Below are 19,383 nucleotides of genomic sequence, written 5' to 3' on the forward strand. Positions count from 1 at the left end.
CAAGTATTAGTACCAGCAGTGAGCAAGCAGATCTCTTTGAACACATCTCTGTCTTTACAATTTCCAAAATATGTTCTATATAATCTTTTATGTACATCTTAAAAAGTGAAAATAACATTAAAACCTGGAAGAAGTCAATTAAATAGTTCTAAAATCACTTAAATGACATTCCAAATGATACTTTATGATTTTAAAAATCATTTTACTGACAAGCTGACATATTCAAGTTTAGAAATTCCATGGTTTAAATCAGAATAAAGGGCAATAAAGTATTAGGGATAAAACCAAGGTGGACTGCCTGTCTAGAGCCCTTCCTTACTTGGCTTCTTGTCAGCAGCACACTCTTCTGCAGAAATAAACTTTGCGTTGCCTTCTCCCTCACAAAAAAAAATCCATGGTTTAAAATTACCAAATAATTTTCCTATGCGATTCATATTCTATACTCCCTTTTGTTATTCTTTGGGGTTCTTTTCCTGATGCTCACTGTAAAGGATAAAAAAAAATCAAAATACACTGAAACATACACAGTAAACTCTTCTCTATCATCCTGGGAGACTAACACTTAAAAATCGTGAGCACAATCTTTCAGATCTACTTTCTTATAGATACTAATTTGTATATGAGCGGGTAAGTAATCAATGCTTACAACTTTATTTTGTAATATTTATTTAAAATGATATCATAGCTGTGCACTCATGCCTGTAATCCTAGCTATGACAAGACTGAGATCTGAGGATTGGTGTTTGAAGCCAGCTTGGGCAGGAAAGTCTATGAGACTCTTATCACCACCAGAAAACTGGAAGTAGTGCTATGGTTCAAAAGTGGTAGAGCAGTAGCCTTGAGCAAAAGAGTTCATTCAGAGACAGCACTCAGGCCCCCCAGTTCAGGCCCCCATGACCAACAACAAAAAAATAAATAAAATTATACTGTAAATATATAAATATAATATGAAAATGTTAAATATTAATAAAATAATATATAAACAATAATAAAATAAATAATATAATATAAATAATAATAATAAAATAATATGTGTAAACAAAATTATTTTTAATAGTAAAAATGGATATATTTTCATTTCATTCAGTCTTATATTTTCATTTCAGAGTTTATAATAATTTTCCCACTTTACAATGACTGCAGTTGCTTATACCTTGTTCTTTATCCCATCATGTATTATTACATATACCAGAGATTTAAGTGTTTGTGTATGCACATGCATGCTAGTACCACAGCCTGACATCAGAGATCTTGAGCTCACTCAGCTTTCTTGCACAGAGCTAGCACTCTACCACACACTTTTTGCTGGTTAATTTCAGATGGGAGTCTTACGGGCATTACTGCACAGGCTGGTTTCAAACCCTGATTTTCTAAGTTTCAGCCTCTTAAGTAGCTAGGATACAGATGTGAACCACTGGAGCATGGCCTGAAATTCATTTAATTCAGTGTCTAAATTCTAACACTGTTCTTATGGGGAATAAGAACAACGACTTTGTTTAATCTATTTAAACATAAACTATAGTAAAAGTTCATATGTATCAATGAATATAGTATGTGTTCCTCTCAACCTAATCATAGAAACTAAAATTGGCACACCAAAAACTTAATATTTTAAAGACAATGCCAATATCAAAATTAATTTGAATATATTCCTGAGAAAATTAACATTGAGAGAGTGGGCTTGGATAAGGGCTAATTTAGAATTTTTTCATTGTAAACTTTCCACTAGTAACCTTTTTCTTTTAAAAATTATAAATTGCTGGTTGCTGGTGGGTCACACCTGTAATCTTAGCTACTCAGGAGGCTGAGATTTGAGGATCATGGTTCAAAGTCTCTAAGACTCTCATCTCAAATTAGCCACCAGAAAACTGGAAGTGGCCCTGTTGCTCCAAGTTGTAGAGTACTAGCCTTCAGCAAAAGAGTTCAGGGACAGCACCCAGGTGCCAAGTTCAAGCCCCACAACTGGCAAAAAAAAAAAAAAAAAAGGTATAAATTTTGTTTATCCAAACAAATAAAAGACTAAATGACCAAATTACAAAATGATGATAGTTGACCTTCTAGATATTCCAAACCTTGCAAATGAGTGCTCTCCAACAAAAATATGTGCCACACATGTAACTTTATATCTTTTGTGGATATACTTTTAAGGATGAAAATATTTAACTCAATACATCCAAAATATTATCATTTCAACTTATAATGAGATTTAATCATTCTTTCCTTCTGATGAAATGCTTAAAATTTAGATTACCTACAGTCAAAGACTCCATGTGGTGAGTAGCTACTGTTAGAGCAAATCTAGATAATAATTTAAAGACTGTAATTTTTTCTTCCTTTTTCTTTTTTTTTTTTTTTCCCGGTCCGGTCGTGGAGCCTGAGATCTGGGACTGGGCGCTGTCCCTCAGCTCTTCAGCTCAAGGCTAGCGTTCTACCACTTGAGCCACAGCGCCACTTCCGGCTTTTTTCTTTTTGCTTATGTGGTGCTGAGGAATCAAACCCAGGGCCTCATGCATGCAAGGCAAGCGCTCTACCACTGAGCCACCATCCCAGCCCCCCTTTTTCTCTTTTCTTGAGACAAGGTCTCACTCTCAAGTTTTGGGCTGTTCTAAAACTTGCTTGCTATGAAGTTCAGATTTGTCTTAAATTTGAAATCCTCCTGGGAAGGCACGTAATTTCTTCCATGCATCTTTTTCTATTTTTTTGCCAGTCCTGGGGCTTGAATTCAGGGCCTGGGTGCTGTCCCTGAGCTTTTGTGCTCACGACTAGCACTCTGCCACTTAAGCCACAGTACCACTTCCTCTTTCATCTATCTTTTTAACAGTACTGGGGATAGACCCTATAGACTGAGGCTTGCTAGGCTAGTGTACTACACCTGATCCATGCCACTAGCCCTTATTTATTGTGGTTATTTTTGAGAAAAGGTCTCATGAATTTTTCTATCTGGAATGGCCTCAAACTTTAATCCTTCCATTTTTAGCCTCCCAAGTAGCTACAGGAATGTGCCACTGGCACAAGCACTGACACCCAATTCTTTCATATTATCTTTTAAAAGTGTTTTTATTTAACTATAAGGAATTTTCTCAAGAACTATAATAGAGAATGTTAAAAACAAAAACAAACTAATGCTGAGTGCTGATAGTTCATATCTCTAATTCTAGCTACTCAGGAGGCTGAGATCTGAGGATTGTGGTTCAAAGCCAGCCTGGGCAGGAAAGACTGTGAGGCTCTTATCTCCAGTTAATCACCGGAAAACCAGAAGTGGCACTGTGGCTCAAAGTGTCAGAGGACAGACTTGAACAAAAGAGCTCAGGGTCAGGCCCTGAGTTCAAGTCCCATGACAAAATAACAACAAAAAACCCCATAAAAACAAAAAAATCAAAATCACACAGTAAGAGGCATAAATACTGGAACTAGAACTCTGCTTGTCTGGTTAACTCCAACTCAAGGTTCTTTACTATCTATTCCCTTGTTCTGACAATACTTCTCTTGAAACACCAAACACAGAATTTAACACCATAAATGAAAAATGTTGCTAAAATTAACTTAAAATCTGCTATAATAGGTAAAGTGCTACATGGAGAGTAATACTTGTTTATGAGGGAACCTGCTAGTCTAATGAGAGCTCTAGACTGGTAAATGATGCTGAGTCTGATCCTAGCAGGATACTTGCATTTAGAACACTAGATGTCAAAGAATGCAAGAGTCAGAAATAGAAAAGACAGAATATGGTGCTCCTTAGCTTTAAATCATTTCTTCTGGCCATGAATGAAAGTACCCATTTGGCTCATTGCTTCTGCTTACTCATGACATTTCTGTGTGTGCCAGTACTGGGGCATGAACTCAGGGCCTGGATGCTGTCCCTCTACTTTTCATGCAAAATAATTTAGCTGAGCACCAGTAGCTCATACCTGTAATCCTACTTACTCAGGAGACTGAGATCTGAGGATTATGGTTCAATGTCAACCCAGGCAGGGAAATCTATTAAACTCTTATCTCCAATTAACCAGCAAAAAGCCAGTAGAGCTGTGGTTCAAGTGGTTAAGTAAAAGCTCAGGGACAGTGGCCAGAGTTCAAGCCCCAGGACTGGCACAAAAAAAAAAAATTGATTTCAATGTTACATTTAATCCTTATAGCATTATTGGTGTTGAAAATTTGTAATTATAATAACCTTTTGTTACTATAATTATATTACAATATTATATAATTATATATTATAATATATTATAATAAATTTATAATAAATATAATAGATTTAATATTATATATTATAATTATATATTATAATGTTATTATATTATAAACAAACCTACATCCTTGAATATATTCTTCCATTATGACTTTATTTTGAAAGAAATGAAAGGACTAACATTTCAATGCAACCCAGTCAAGTTTTTTTTTTTGGGGGGGGGGGTGGGTGGCGTACTGAGATTTGAACTCAGGGCTTCTTAACTTGCTAACCAAGCATTCTAGCACTGAGCCACATCCGTAGCCCTTTAATGCACTACTCAGAGATAGAGTCTTGTTTTATGCCCAGACCAGCCTAGAATGAGATTCTTCCAATCTCAGCCTCCTATGAAGCTTGGATGACAAGTATATGCCACAGTATCCAGCAACTGGCTGAGAAGGTGTCTTAAATTTGCCCAGTCTTGCCTCAAATAAAGATACTCTGATCTCAGGCTCCTGATGAACTAGCTGAGAGGCACTAGTGACTGGATCAGTCAACCTTTTAAACAACAGAAATTCTATTTGATTTCTTCTCTCCCAGGGAGAAGGACCCCACCCACCCCAATGTTACAGAGAAACATGAAAAAGATAAGTACTTAACAAAAAATAGATGGTCAGCAAAGTGACTACAAATTAAACAAATAGGAAAGTATTTATTGAGTATTCCTACACAACTACAGGAAACAGAAGCATATTTCAGAAGCATTTCTCAAGATTAAACAGACTATAGTACTATCTTTATTGAACGTTTGACACATACAAACAAAGTTACCTTGCAAATAATCTGCCAGGTCTCCACCATTGCAATACTGATACATAAGAGAAAAAGTAATTAAAATAAGGGCAGTGATTTAAGACTAATTCAATCTATTCTTAGCAAATCTGAATTTCAAAAAAATTACTTGCACACAATATAAATTCTAATCGAAAAATATAACTATATAACCCAAATGTTTGAATTTTATATTCCTTAAAAGCTAAAATTATTAAATTGACTTTATTAATCCAAAAAAAATCTAATAATCTGTTGATTATTAGATAATCACACATAAATCAAAAGGAATTTGAAACAAATTAAATAGGAGCTGGTATAATACCTACCTCCATTACCAGAAAGACAGAGTTGGGTAATTCCTGCAAAGTAAACATAGGTTTCACTTAAAGAAAAACAAAACAAAAAAAAACACTAGGATTGGGAATGTGGCTTAGTGGTAGACTGATTGCCTAGCATGCATGAAGCTCTGGGTTCAACTCCTCAGTACCACATAAACAGAAAAAGCCAGAAATAGTGCTGCGGCTCAAGTGGTAGAGTGCTAGCCTTGAGCTAAAGAAGTTCAAGAGACAGTGCCCAGACTCTGAGTTCGAGCCCCAGGACTAGCGCACACACACACACACACACACCACTAAGTTTAACAATGATAGCGCGCGCACACACACACACACACACACACACACACACACACACACACACACACACACACACCACTAAGTTTAACAATGATAGTTAATAAGTCATCTCCTCTGAAAAGCCAAATCAAGTTTTCCTTTGTTTCTGATGAACACACACACACACACACACACACACACACACACCACTAAGTTTAACAATGATAGTTAATAAGTCATCTCTTCTGAAAAGCCAAATCAAGTTTTCCTTTGTTTCTGATGATTTATTTTGGCAGTAAAGAGGTTTGAACTCAGGGCCTCATGCTTGGTAGGCAGATGCTCTCTTGAGCCACACCTCCAGCCCTCAAATCAAGTGGGTTGTGTGGTTGGTTGGTATGTGTGTATGCGTGCACATGCGTGTGTGCTCACATGTACACGTGCCAGTACTGGGTCTCAAATTCAGGGCCTGGACACTGTTCCTGGGCTTTTTCACTCTGGGCTTGTGTTCTACTACTTGGGCCACAGCTCCATTTCCAACTTTCTGATAGTTAATAGGAGGTAAGAATCTCCGGTTTAGTAGCTAGGATTACAGTCATGAGCCACTAGTGTCTGAGTTCAAATCAAGTTTTGGTGACACTTAAGTAATAGTGACTAAGAAGTTTAATTCTGTTTAAAGGAAGAACTAATAATTCATCTTTTCATTAAAACTTGCCTAAAGCAATATTAAAGATTAAAAAGCATTGGGCTGGGAAGGTGGCTCAGTGGTAGAGCGCTTGCCTTGCATGCCTGAGGCCCTGAGTTCGATTCCTCAGCACCACATAAGCAAAAAGAAAAAAGCCAGAAGTGGCGCTGTGGCTCAAGTGGTAGAGCGCTAGCCTTGAAGAGCTGAGGGACAGCGCCCAGGCCCAGAGTTCAGGCCCCACAACCGGACCCAAAAAAAAAAAAAAAAAAAAGATTAAAAAGCATCATAAATATACTACTTGTGAAAAAAGGGAGGACCACTTGGTCTTTAAGAAAGCATTTCCACTTTGAAAAGTTGGGTAGTAAAATTACTTACAATTCATCCTGGAATACTAAATGCACACTCTAACTTCAAAACACATTATTATAGGATGAGTAGTTTTTTGCTTTTCTGGTTTTATTGTTTATTCAAGGCAATCATGTTATCAGGAAATTTTTTTAAAAGGGAAGATGTTTTATCACGTCATACAAAGATATGTTTAGAGATTTTTAGGAACTTATCGGAATAATTTTAGTCTTCAAAACTACATAGCTTGGATAAGTAACTCCAAGACCAATCATCTGGCTGGGCAATGACTACTTTTATAATATTAGCTAAGTTCTAAATTGTAGTTCCTATAGCTTAACTTAAGCTTAAATGTGATTCAAAAACAAGTGTTTCCAAATAGTACTGGGCTTCAACTCTGATCCTAAATTCAAAGATAAGCACTTTAAGGGAAAACAAGAGTATTAGGGCAAAATGGGGGCACAGTTTAGAACAGTTTTAGTCAGAGTCAGTTCAACTTCAAGGATCAGTGCTAGTCAAGGAGTTATTTCCGTAGGTCCACAATAAAAGATGTACAAACATTAACAGTAAAAATTTGAGAGTATTTAAAACAGTAGTAACTTTGGGCTGAGATTACTTGTTTTGCAGGTATGAGACCTTAGGTTCTAACCCTATTCCTAGTACCATAAAACAAAACAAAACAAAATCCACAAACCCTGGATATCTGTCAGATCTGTTTTATTTCATTTTGACATAAATCCAGTTTAAAAAAGTATCCATTCACCCAATCGGAAATAAAAACTATCCTTCCGGATAGTAAGTATAGTGCAGTGAGGAACACAAGGGGCTGCCATGGAGTTGTTTCACCAGCATCACCATTGCCTGAGGGTAAAATTATATCTGCAAGAAACTGAGGGACTTAGGATGATTTGTCTAACTTATTTCTCAAGAAGACTAAGTAAAAAATGTGAACACAACATACCAATTCTTTTTGGTTGGTCATGGGGCTTGAACTCTGGCCTGGGTGCTATCCCTCAGGCTCTTCAGATCAAGGCAAGCACTCTACCAGTTGAGCCATAGTGCCACTTCTGGTTTTCTGGTGGTTTATTGGAGATAAGAGTCTCTTGGGCTTTCTTGACCAGGCTGGACTTGAACCACAATCCTCAGATCAGTCTCCTGAGTAGCTAGGATTACAGGCATGAACCACCTGCACCCAGCTAACATACCCAATTCTTTAATCTTAGTATTATATGAAAGTTCCATATAAAAAGGTGCTACCTTTTATTCTTTGAAAAGGAAGGAGGAGCCAGCTCCTGCCATGGCAGGATCCCAACCAACACAGAGATGCTAAAACAGATGCCTGGCTTCACTAACAGCAGAGCTTCCCTGACAAATAAGGAAGCAGGTGGAGAACAGCTAGCACTCAGCAGGCTAGAAGAATGAGGCTGGAAGAAAAAAAGCTTCCTTACTGAGAACAGTGGTACAGCTCTGTAATCCCAGCAATTAGGAGGGTAAGGTAGCAAGATTGTGATTTCTAGGCCAATATGGGCTACACAAGAAGACACTATCTTAAAGAAGAAAGAAAAGGAAAGGAAAGGAAAAGAAAAGGAAAGGAAAGGAATGAGGGGCTGGGAAAGTGGTTCAGTGGTAGAGAGCTTGCCTTGCATGCATGAGGCTCTGGGTTCGATTCCTCAGCACTACATAAGCAGAAAAAGCCAGAACTGGTGCTGTGGCACAAGTGGTAGAGTGCTAGCCTTGAGCTGAAGAGCTGAGGGACAGTACCCAAGGCCAGAGTTCAGGCCTCACAACGGACCAAAGTGGAGAGGAGAGGAGGGGAGGGGAGGGGAGGGGAGGGGAGGGGAGGGGAGGGGAGGAGAGGAAAGGAGAGGAGAGGAGGAGAGGAGAGGAGGAGAGGAGAGGAGAAGAGAAGAGAAGAGAAGAGAAGAGGAGAGAAGAGAGGGAGGGAGGGAGGGAAGGAAGGAGAGAGGCAGGCAGGCAGGTTGGCTTGTTCAAGAAGGCTGGCTTGCTTTCTCTTATCAGAAATAAAACAAAAGAAAACAAATACATAGTGTATGTGGATGTGTGCATGTGAACAAAAGAAAAAGAGAGAAAGACAGAGACAGAGTAAAACTATCTCTATTGTGAACCACATAGTTTTTATTTATCACAAACCTGCTCAAATTCCAACTAAAATATCCTTTCTCTAAAATAATGACTCAATAAACCTCAATCTAGAGTAGGTTTTTTTTTCAAGTAAATCAGTATTGTTCAATCATACAACAGCACCACACTCTAAACTACTTTAAAAAAAAAAGTTAATGGGGTTTAAATTGACCTTGCACTTGCCAAACAGGCACTCTACTATCATTTTTCAAATTGGTTCTCTTTTTATGGTCTAGGCCAGCCTAGACTGTGAGCATTCTATTTACACTTTCCACATAGCTAGGATGAGAAGTATGTGCCATTGAGTTCAGCTATTGGTTGAGATGGAGGTCTCAAGAACTTTTTGTCTAGACTGGCTTGGAGCTATGCCTCTTGAAGCCTCAGTATCCTGAGTAGCTAGAATTAGAGGGGTGAGCCATTGTGTCCAGCTTTTCTTTTTACATTTTATATACTGTTAGAGCATTTGAATTATTTTATACTAAGGTACTAGGCCTCTGTAATTTGTCAAAATAATGGATTTTTTTTTAACTTGATAGCATTAGCAGGTAATTTTCTGAGCACACTTCAGGTAATTACAAGTAAAAGTGAAGAAAATGACAATATGATACAAAAGAAAAGCATTAAGTAATAAAGATAAAAAGAAAAATCCCTAATTCCTAACACTCAAATCCTATTTTTCTGCTACTCCCCCACTTACTAGGGGTTATGAATTCAGGACTTCACAATTGTTAGGCATGCATGCTTCCAGCCCTCTGCCCTTTTTTTGTGCTGGTACTCTGGGCCTGGGAGCTATCCCTGGGCTTTTCTGCTCAAGGCTAATGCTCTACCACTTGGACCACAGCTCCACTTCCAGGTTTTCTGGTGGCTAACTGGAGATAAGAGTCTCATGGACCTACCTACCCAGGCTGGCTTTAAACTGCAATCCTCAGTAGGTAGGATTACAAGAATAAACCACTGGCACCAGGCCCTCCAGCCTTTATATTCTGGGCTTTGGTTTTTGGATTTGTTTTTGTGCTGATATCAGGACTTGAATTCATTCTCATTGGGCTTTTTTTTTTTTTTTCTCATGGCTGGTGCTCTACCACTTGAGCTACACTTTCAGTCCAGTATTTTTGCTGATTTAACTACAGATAGCCTGGGCTAGCCTCACACTGCAATCCTTGATCTCAGCCTTCTGAGAAGTTAGGATTACAGGCATGAATCACTGATGTATAGCTTGTTCTGGCTATTTTTTTTTCCTGTGGTTGATTTTTTTTATTACAGTATCAAACTTCAGTCTACATCATGTTCTGTACGTCCTTTCTTCCTTTGTTGCTTTCTTTCTTTCTCTCTCTCATTCTGGCTATTTTTGTGATAGGGTCTTGCTTTTGCCTAGGCTGTCCTGGCTCTAAACATCTTACTTAAACTTCCTGTTCTCACTGATGCATAGCTTGTTCTGGCTATTTTTGAGGTAGGGTGTCACTTTTGCCTGGGCTATCCTGACTCTAAACATCTTAAACTTCCTGTTCTCAGCTGGGATGTCAGACATGCACCACTATAACCAACTACCATACCCAGTTTTTTTCTGTTGAGATTGGATCTAATTTTTCTGCCTAAACTGGCTTCGAACTGTGACTCAATCTCCTAAGTAGCTAATATGACAGGCATGAGCCACTAATGCCCAGCTCTGCTACATTTCTTTATTCTCCAATTATTCTATACTCACAGGGGAAAAATACCCATTCCTATGAACCTTAGATTTATTTCCCTTGAAGTACTGGACAGCCTTATATTATGAGTAAGTATGGTTAAAAGTTACTCTACACGTAAGCCACTCCATCAACTGCTTTATTCATTTATTTTCAAGATAAAAGTCTTGCTTTATGCCCAGACGGGCCTGGACTGTGATCCCATTTTCATTTATGTTCAAAATATAGTCCAATAAATCTCACCCCCTCTAACACTCTTGCTGTCCCCATCTCCAATCTTCCTATTTGTGTTTCCTTTTTTACTCTGGGATGACAGGTATGCACCACAGCACCCAGTCATTCATTGTGCTTCCCCCATAGCTTTGGATGACGGGGTGAACCACTGCACCCAGCCAGTGGTTGAGACGGAATCTCATGAACTTTTACACCCAGGCTGGATTTGAGCTGTGATTCCCCTAACTATGCTTCTTAAGTAACAAGGAATACAGTCTTGAGCCACTGTACCTAGCCGAGAATGTTCAGGATTAATGTTTGAAAAACACACCACTGCATTCTCCTGCTTTTGCACTATCCTTAGAATATCCTTTAGCACTATCTTTAGATCATATTTGGCTCCTGCTAACTTCTCCAACATCATTTGCTTTCTGTACCCTGGTCACACTGCCTTCTCTCAGATCCTCAAACTCAGTGACCTTTAATGTCTGTGTTCTTTACTGAAGGCTTCAATTCTTATGGAAACTGACTTGATCTTTTGCTACTATCCCCTAGCCTAGCCTTCTCCCCCACTTACCAAGTCTGTTGAAACATCATTTCTTCATGGAATCTCCTTAGACTCAATGTAAGAGTAAATATTTAACAATTATTGTACCAGGCTGTACCACTTGGTGCCATTTCTAGAGAATAAAACTACACAAATACATCTGAGAATGGACAGTCCAACTAGAGACTGTGAGATCAGTTTAGTTTTGACTTTAATGTATTTTTAATGCTGATTTGAAAATTTCAAATGAAGGGATCGATTTAAACAAGTAATAAATCACACTGCAGCATTCACATTTTCTGTGTAACAGAACTTAAATTTCAAAATTTTTGGAAAGCAGTCACTGTACAATCAAAAACCTAAAACCATGTATACTATTTGACCTTATCATTCCAAATCTAAAAACCAAAAGTATAAGCAGAAGGTATACATTATTGTTATAGAAAAAAGTTAAAACTATCTTATAACATGGATATAAATATTTTGTGGTATACAGTCACATAAAGAAGTATATTTAGGGAAAAAACAAAAATGTAGATTTAGAACAGTCTATTTTGTCTCACTGAACTAAAATTAAGCACACTGAGGGAAAGGACTTTTGTTTTATTCATTGTTTTCTTTCTAGCAATCAATGCCTGGCACATGATAAACAAAAATTTGAAAATGAAGTTAAATAAAGCAAATGAACACATAAAATATTTTAACCAGAAATGTAACAGAACCGCATAACATGTCCATTTACTTTATTGGAATTTAACTGCCCAGACAAAAGATAAGAAAAAAATGTAAATTGTGCATACTAGACTACCATGGAGAGTAGCAAGAAAACCTGAATCCTCTATTCCCTCACTTGTTTCAGTTCCCATGGCTCTCATATAGTCAAATATAATTCTGGTATATAAAAAAAGGATTTTTAAAAACATGAGTTCCTAAATAATGGCTAACTACTTCATCTGGTACTCTATCCAAACAACAGTAGTTTCCTCCAAAACTAGTCTATTAAAAAGATAAAGAAGCTGGGTGCCAGTGGCTCACTTCTACTCTCCTAGCTACTCAGAAAGCTGAGATTTGAGGATGGTAGTTCAAAGCCAGCCTGGGCAGGAAAGTCTGTGAGACTCATCTTCAATTAACCACCAAAAAGTCAGAAGTAGAACTGTGGTTCAAGTGGTAGAAGTCTAGCTTTGAGGCAAAATAAGTTCAGGGACAGTGTCCAGGGCTCCGAGGTCAAGCCCCAGGATTGGCACCAAAAAAAAGTGCTTCTTTTATCAGTTTATGGAATAGAATAGTTTTGTGTGAGTTTTCTCCTCCAGTCTAACGTGCTAACAAGCTTTTTCACAACAGTCTCTCATCTTTTGTCTTTCCGCATCTTTTCCCCAAAAGTCTCAACTTGAAAGACTTGCATAGTAATGTAATGATAAAGTGCTAGCCTTGAGCAAAAAAAAAAAAGCCCAGGAAAACACACAGGTCTTGAGTTCAAGTCCCAGTACTAATACTAAATAAACAAATATATAAATAAAAAGATAGTTATTCTAACTACAGAAAATTTTGCCTTAGAAGATGACTTTAGGGGCTAGGAAGGTAGTTCAGTGGTAGAGTGCTTTCCTTGCATGCATAAGGAGCTGGGTTTGATTCCTCAGCACCATATAAACAGAAAAAGCTGGAAGTAGCACTGTGGCTCAAGTGGTAGAGCACTAGCCTTGAGCTGAAGAGCCAAGGGACAGCACCCAGGCCTAGAGTTCAAGCCCCATGACCAAAAAAAAAAGATGACTTTAGAACTCAGTTTTCCCATCTCCAAAAGAAATGCAACTCTACTGAATGGCATGCTGATAACCACATACATATATGGGTGATGGATACATACAACATTCTTGCTTCATTTAATTTCCTTATTTATATTCCTCACAAATAATTAATAACATAATAGTAACTTAAAGTAATATTATTTACAAATAAAAATAGATTTTTCTATGAAGAAAAATCTCCATTTTATTAACTTTTAAATAGCCTACAATCATCTTCTCTACATTTATCACAGAAATATTAGATTTGGTGTCAGTATTCCTTTACATAATCTAAAAATACAACCCCTACAATATACCATCAATTGTCAATAAATTTACTCTCATGTAGCACATTAGTTTATTTTAACCTACTACTCTATGCTATTTTAAACAATTACTTAATGAAATTCCAACTGTCTTTTCAACAAGAACTGAAAATTTTCAGTTTCTATTAAGAAATTAATTTGCATTAGAAATTTTTTTGAGGTTCTTTTCAAAAATCCAAAATAAGGTACCTGAACATCATAGAGTGCTACAATATTTTCATGCTGAAGTTCCTGGTAAGGAAAGTAAAAAGTAAAAATATTAATATTTATTTTAGTAATTAAAATATATTTCAGCATGCAAATAATTAAGTACACACAAATATAAATATACTGTATCTACCATATTATACCTTTATTAATAGCCTAAAATTAAATCTATGAAAGAACAAAAAGAAATGTGCTTGATAAAATTTTACTTGAGCATATATAGAAGTTAGATCTAAATTACAAATATCTATAAAAACATATAAAAGATCATATGTGTACATACATACACACACACACATACACACAAACTGACTATAGAGTATAGGATAAGCCAGAGAGGATTCTAATGCTGTAACTTCTTCAAACAATTAATTTACAGTTTAACAAAATGAATACCAGGAAACTGAAACATGTTTTGTCAGGGGTGGAGCTCAGGAGGAAGGAGGCAGACAAATGGAGAGAGGAAGGGTGTGCAATTACAGTCATAATATTCAATGTACATATGTGAAAACTGAACCACGTAACTTCAGGGGACAAGTGGGGTTGGAAGTAATTGGGTAGGATGGAAGTGACATTGATCATGATGCATGGCACACATAAACTGACATGTTGAATTGCAATCCCTTTGTATAAAGATAACTATAAAATTTTCATAAAAACAAAAAAACTTTACTTGGGCCAGGCACTGGTGATTCATGTCTGTAATCCTAGCTACTCAGGAATCTGAGATCTGAGGAAAAAAGGCAGAAGTGGAACTGTGGCACAAGTGGGAGAGTGTCAGCCTTAATTTAAAAAAAAAGCTAAGGAACAGTATTCAGGCCCAAGTTCAAGTCTCAGTACTGGTACAAAAACAAAAAACAAAAAAACCAAACCAGTAACTTGACTTGGGGTCTACTCCCCACCCCCACCCGACCACATTTTTTAGTCTTTTAACCAAATGAAAGCTATGGGCAGTAAGACTACAGACTGTGTACTAGTTTTCAAAAATCAGTATAAATTTCTGATAGCAATAGAGAGATATAACATTCCCCCAAGTGCTTTAAAAAAATAGAATCTGCCTGGAAGAAGAGTAAAGTATAATTTGTAGCTCTCTAATTCATACCAAAGCACTTTTCCACAGGACAGTTCTGAGGGAAGCTGGGGAGTGTTGGCTGAGGGTTTCACGCTGATATCTAGTCTGGGAAACACAGGGTTTAGTCCACTGAAGTTTTCACTCTCTGTAGGGTGCCAAGTGTTTTGTGACTATCCAAATATCCAGTAAACAGGATTTTTCAAATTTATTTGATCATGGAACTTTTTTCCTCAAGGCCTCTAACATGAATAATAGTATAGGCTTTGAGTGTTCTAAAAAGACCACCTCCAAGAAAAAATAACTTACAATTTATAAGAAAAAAATACCTCAAGTACCTCTATGCCTCCTTCACAAAACTGACAACATAAAAGGGAGGCAATATAATAAACAAGGTATCAGATGCATTTGCCTGTTCTTCTCAAACAATAACACAGTAACTATGAGACAAGAAAATTATGAAAAGCTAAAATCAGTTTTCACAGAATTCCTCTAAGGCCCAAAGTCATAAATCTCTATTCTTAAAAGCAGCTTCAAAGTACTCAATGTTTCAAAAACCTGAGCATGCAAAAATGAACCTGGGCCCAACTACCAAAATTATAAAAGATGCCAGCACATAGTCATTTAATTAAGAATAAGTTTTATTAAAAAATTTTTTAACTTTCTATGCAATACTGTATAATGTAACATACCTTTAAGATTTTAATTTCCTTTCCAAGCAGTATTTGTGATTTTGACAAGTTCTTTTTATTAATACTTTTAATTGCTACCTCCCAATCAGTTTTCTGAAAAGGAAAAATATTTTTACTTTGGAAATTGTTAAACAAAAACAACTCAACAGGAAAAAAAAGTCTTTTAGGAACGAAGATGACCTAGCAAATAAAAATGAAGAACCTCAACCTCCTCCAAAAGGAAAATGATTTCATAAATGACAGTGTAACAAGCCCATGTCCTTCAACACAGCCCTAAAAAAAGGTGACTATGAAGACCCATATTCGTGAAAAAGATAGTTCACAACCCAAGAGTTACAGGAGGCCATACGGTTAACTTATCTGGATTATACCACCTTTTCACTTTTTCGGTTTTAAGTTATTGTCATAATAAATGAAAGATAAGCAACAAAGAAAGCCCACTTTTAACATGTCCCTTGTCAACAACCCAAAGCTCTTAGGATTATTTCCACTGCCTGTTCAAATTTAGATTCTAACACCTCCAATGACCCTAATCGTGAAATATGAGGGGTTTTAATTTTTTTGTGTTAAAAGTTTAACCCTCGTTCCTGTTTCTGGTTTTGTTGTTGGGCTTTTGTTGTTGTTGTTTTTGGATTAGCGTCTGAGCTGGCCTAAGCCGTGGGGAAGATGGTCCGGGGCTCATCCGGGTGTAGGGGAACCAATGCTGGGGAAATGATATCTCCCACTTTGAGAAAGGCTACAGCTAACGGGAAACCCGCCCATTTTCCGCTGGGGTTGCAATTATCAACCGCAAAGGTGACAAGCCTCAGCAACCTAGGACGCGGGTGTGTGGAATGGGGCGGGGGGTGGGGAAATGACCCAAAGGTGTATCCAATGCTGGAGCCTCAAAAGGTGCTAAGGACCGTGCAGATTTTGGGGGTCCTGGAGTAGCCTTGGGTAGAGTGCGGTGGTTACCAAGCACACTGACAAGAAGGGGACATCAGTGGCCTGACGCCCGTCGGTAGGTGGAGCGCTGCCTAGAGGCTCCGGCCTCAAAACAATCCTCCAACGACCAAAACAAACCCCGAGACATTGACAGCGCGCACAATGGGAGGCCCGGGGCTGGCAAGCCAACTTGGTGGCAAGCGTCGGCTTCCGAAGCCCGGCTAAGTTTGAAGATTTCCCCCCTCACACCCCACCCGGATTCAGGCTGCGGCCCTGGGGTTCCCGGCCTCGCCCTGGCCGGCTGGGCTCGGGGATGGGGGGCGCTCACCTGGCGGTGCCGCCCCCGGAAGACCACGGCGAAGGCCCCGTGTCCCACGAGGTCCCTCTTGCTGTATTCGAAGTCGCCCACCACCTCCATGGCCGCGCCCCCGGGGCATACAGCGGGCAGGCTGGCAGCGCAGCACGGTGAACCGGGATCAGCACCTCGGGCCACAAGGGCCCGAGCACGCCCGCGGGCGGCGGGACTGGGGCAGCCGCGGCCCCGGGCCCAGGTGGACGCTCATGCCGAGAGGCTGGAGCGGAAATGGAGAGGAGGCCGTCGCGCGAAGCCGGGGTCAGCGAGGCCTGGCCCGGTCCCGGCCGCTCCTCATGGCCCGGCCCGCCACGGGCTCTCTGGCAAAGCGGGCCAGGGGCGCCGTCACTGTCACTGTGCGCCCCAGGAGCTGTACGTGCGCCTCAGAGAGATGAGGGGCCCGGTCCTCCCCATCCCCTACCCCTTAGGCCGCTTCGGCCCTCTCCACCCAGGGCGCTACTGCTGTGGCGGCCGCCGCCCTAAAGACCGCACAGCCGCTCTCTCCCGAGCGCCCGCCCGCCCGCCTGTCTCGAGACGGCACCCAACGCACAGGCGCGCGCCGGCCGCTCCCGTGCCGACTGCCGGCCCTCCGCGACGTCAGCACGTCTTGTAGGACGCAGCGCGCAGCGAAGCACGCTCCCTCCACCGAGAAAAGGAGTGCGCGCCCTGTACTTCGGTGCTCGCTTGCCAAAGCGAGTAGACTAGCGCTCAGGAAGGGGAGGGTTCGGACACATGCGGCCACAGCTAGTTCCCTAGACACCATTTTGCCTGCCGGAGCAGATTCCATCCAGCCACGCCCGCTCTTGAACCCCAGCTGCAGGTGCGATGGGGGTTTCTCTTGAGCAGTGACGTCAAAGGAGCAACTCAGAGCTTGGCCTTTCTCATGTCCCTTCACAGCTGAGGACAGTGTGCAGATTTTCTCTGAGCCTCTCGGAATCTGACTATTCAGGGTCTCCAAAAATAGATAATAGGATATCTGGCAGTGATTCCGCGCCTTTTGGAGGCTCCCTTGACCTCTGTGAGAACGAACCCCCTTTTAAGAAATGCTTATGCACACTAACTCAAAGTTGCATGACTTTCCAAGGTCTCTCCTTGGCCAGCCCAGGCCTGCTGTCAGTTTGACTTCTTTTCTGATTATTAAGATTGTTCAAGTGACAAGGAACTTTGTCAATGTTCCAAGGAAGTTTCTTATGAAACCATTTTATAAACAATATGCTTGAAAATTTCCTAGAAAACTCAGGCCACATACTTCACCTGTATACCTTTTTAGGGATTTGCTTTCAGATTATTTATTATACATTGCTTATCTCTGCAAACAATCTCTGAAGGCCAGCATGGACTTTAAATACTTCTGGCCTTGAGACAGCCCAAAATTCTGGGAGAAACCTTAGTCTGTTGTTTCTAATGACACAATAGCACAAAGTCCATTTTCTATTGATAAATGAAAATTCCTGAGGTTGGATACTTTATAAAGAGGTTTATAAAGCCAAGTGTGGTAGTACACACTTGTAATCCCACCATGTGGGAGGTTTAGGCAGTAGGATCTTGAGTTTGAGGCCTGTCTGGGTGACAGTGACTTCAAATCCAAGCAAGGCTACATAGAGAGATCCTCTCTCAAAAACTCAAAGGGGTGGGAATGTAGCTCAGTGGTAAAGCACAAAGTATTGCTTATGAGAGAGAAGGGTGGGAGAAAAAGAAGAGGGAAAGGGAAAAATACAGGGCTTTGGATTTCTGCTGTCACTACTGTGGGCCCCTACAGAAAGAGGAGAGAGAGGAGGAAAGGACCAATATTCCTCTTTTACAACTCACTCTGGAGAGAATTAATCTAGAAGAACTATATCTCTTCAGAAACAAGTGCCCATCATGACCTCTTGCTTGACTTCACATCTTTCTTTTTTTCTTTTTTGATAGTATTGGGGCTTGAACCCAGTCAGTGCTAGGTACCACTTGGTACCTCATGGCTCCAGTTCTAGGCCCCATTTCTTTAAGTTTGCACTATCTTTATACCAGCACCCTGAGAACCAAGCTTCCCAGCATATGAACCCTCGGTGGAAACACTCAAATTCTGTCCAAACCATAGCAGTAAGTTATAAGGGTTTATTTTGTATCATAATTTTTGGTCCAAGATTGAGGGTATACATCTGGTGGTCACTGTCTTGTTGGCAGTCCTTAGGAAGCACAAGGCATCAAAAGATGAGAAACAATATAGGAGAGAACTAAAAAAGAATATACTGGCCTTTTAAAAAAAAACAAACAGTGCTGGAGAGCATACCTAGGGGTCTTACACATTCTAAGCAGGTACTATACTACTGAATTACATCACCAATCCCAAACATTTATACCAGACCCACTCTCAAGAAAGCTCATCAATCTATTCATATCATGAACGAATCATAAATCAGGAGTTTTAGATGAGATAAACCATAGTATTTGCCTTACTCCTACCCCCAAAATATAGGCCTTTGAGTTTCTGCTTCCAATATTGTAAGCCCTTACATAATTCTATCATTATTTCAAAATATGCCCCAGGTTATTGTGTTAGAAGACCATCAAAGTCTGATTAAAAAGTTGAGAGTTTATTTAGTATCTTTCACATACATACGAAGATTGATTTGGCAAGAATTTCTCGTCTCATTGAAATGATGAGTTTAAGTTTATTTAAATATAAGATGTCAGTCTGTGCACTAGTGGCTCACACCTGTAATCCTAGCTACTCAGGAAGTTGCGATTTGAGGATGGCGGTTCAAAGCCAACCTGGACAGAAAAGTCTGTGAGACTCTTGTCTCCAATTAACCACCAGAAACC

The 19,383-nt window shown here is 39.6% G+C and overlaps 1 protein-coding gene across 2 annotated transcripts in view; it reads right to left on the minus strand.

The window, feature by feature from the left end:
- Ulk2 (unc-51 like autophagy activating kinase 2) overlaps positions 1-17,140 on the minus strand; it is an 85,104-nt gene extending 67,964 nt beyond the window's left edge. For both annotated transcript variants that reach the window (XM_042672431.1, XM_042672442.1), the window contains exons 1-5: positions 16,555-17,140; positions 15,303-15,395; positions 13,524-13,565; positions 5,326-5,358; positions 4,997-5,033 (exon numbers count right to left, since the gene is read on the minus strand). In XM_042672431.1, the coding sequence (XP_042528365.1) occupies positions 4,997-5,033; positions 5,326-5,358; positions 13,524-13,565; positions 15,303-15,395; positions 16,555-16,644 (295 nt within the window). In that variant the 5' untranslated portion in view covers positions 16,645-17,140. The remainder of the gene's footprint in view (positions 1-4,996; positions 5,034-5,325; positions 5,359-13,523; positions 13,566-15,302; positions 15,396-16,554) is intronic.
- Positions 17,141-19,383: the final 2,243 nt, after the last annotated feature.

The sequence above is a fragment of the Dipodomys spectabilis genome, unplaced genomic scaffold, assembly GCF_019054845.1.
Source record: "Dipodomys spectabilis isolate Male_0828 unplaced genomic scaffold, ASM1905484v1 ptg000018l, whole genome shotgun sequence".
NCBI classification, from domain to species: Eukaryota; Metazoa; Chordata; class Mammalia; order Rodentia; family Heteromyidae; genus Dipodomys; species Dipodomys spectabilis.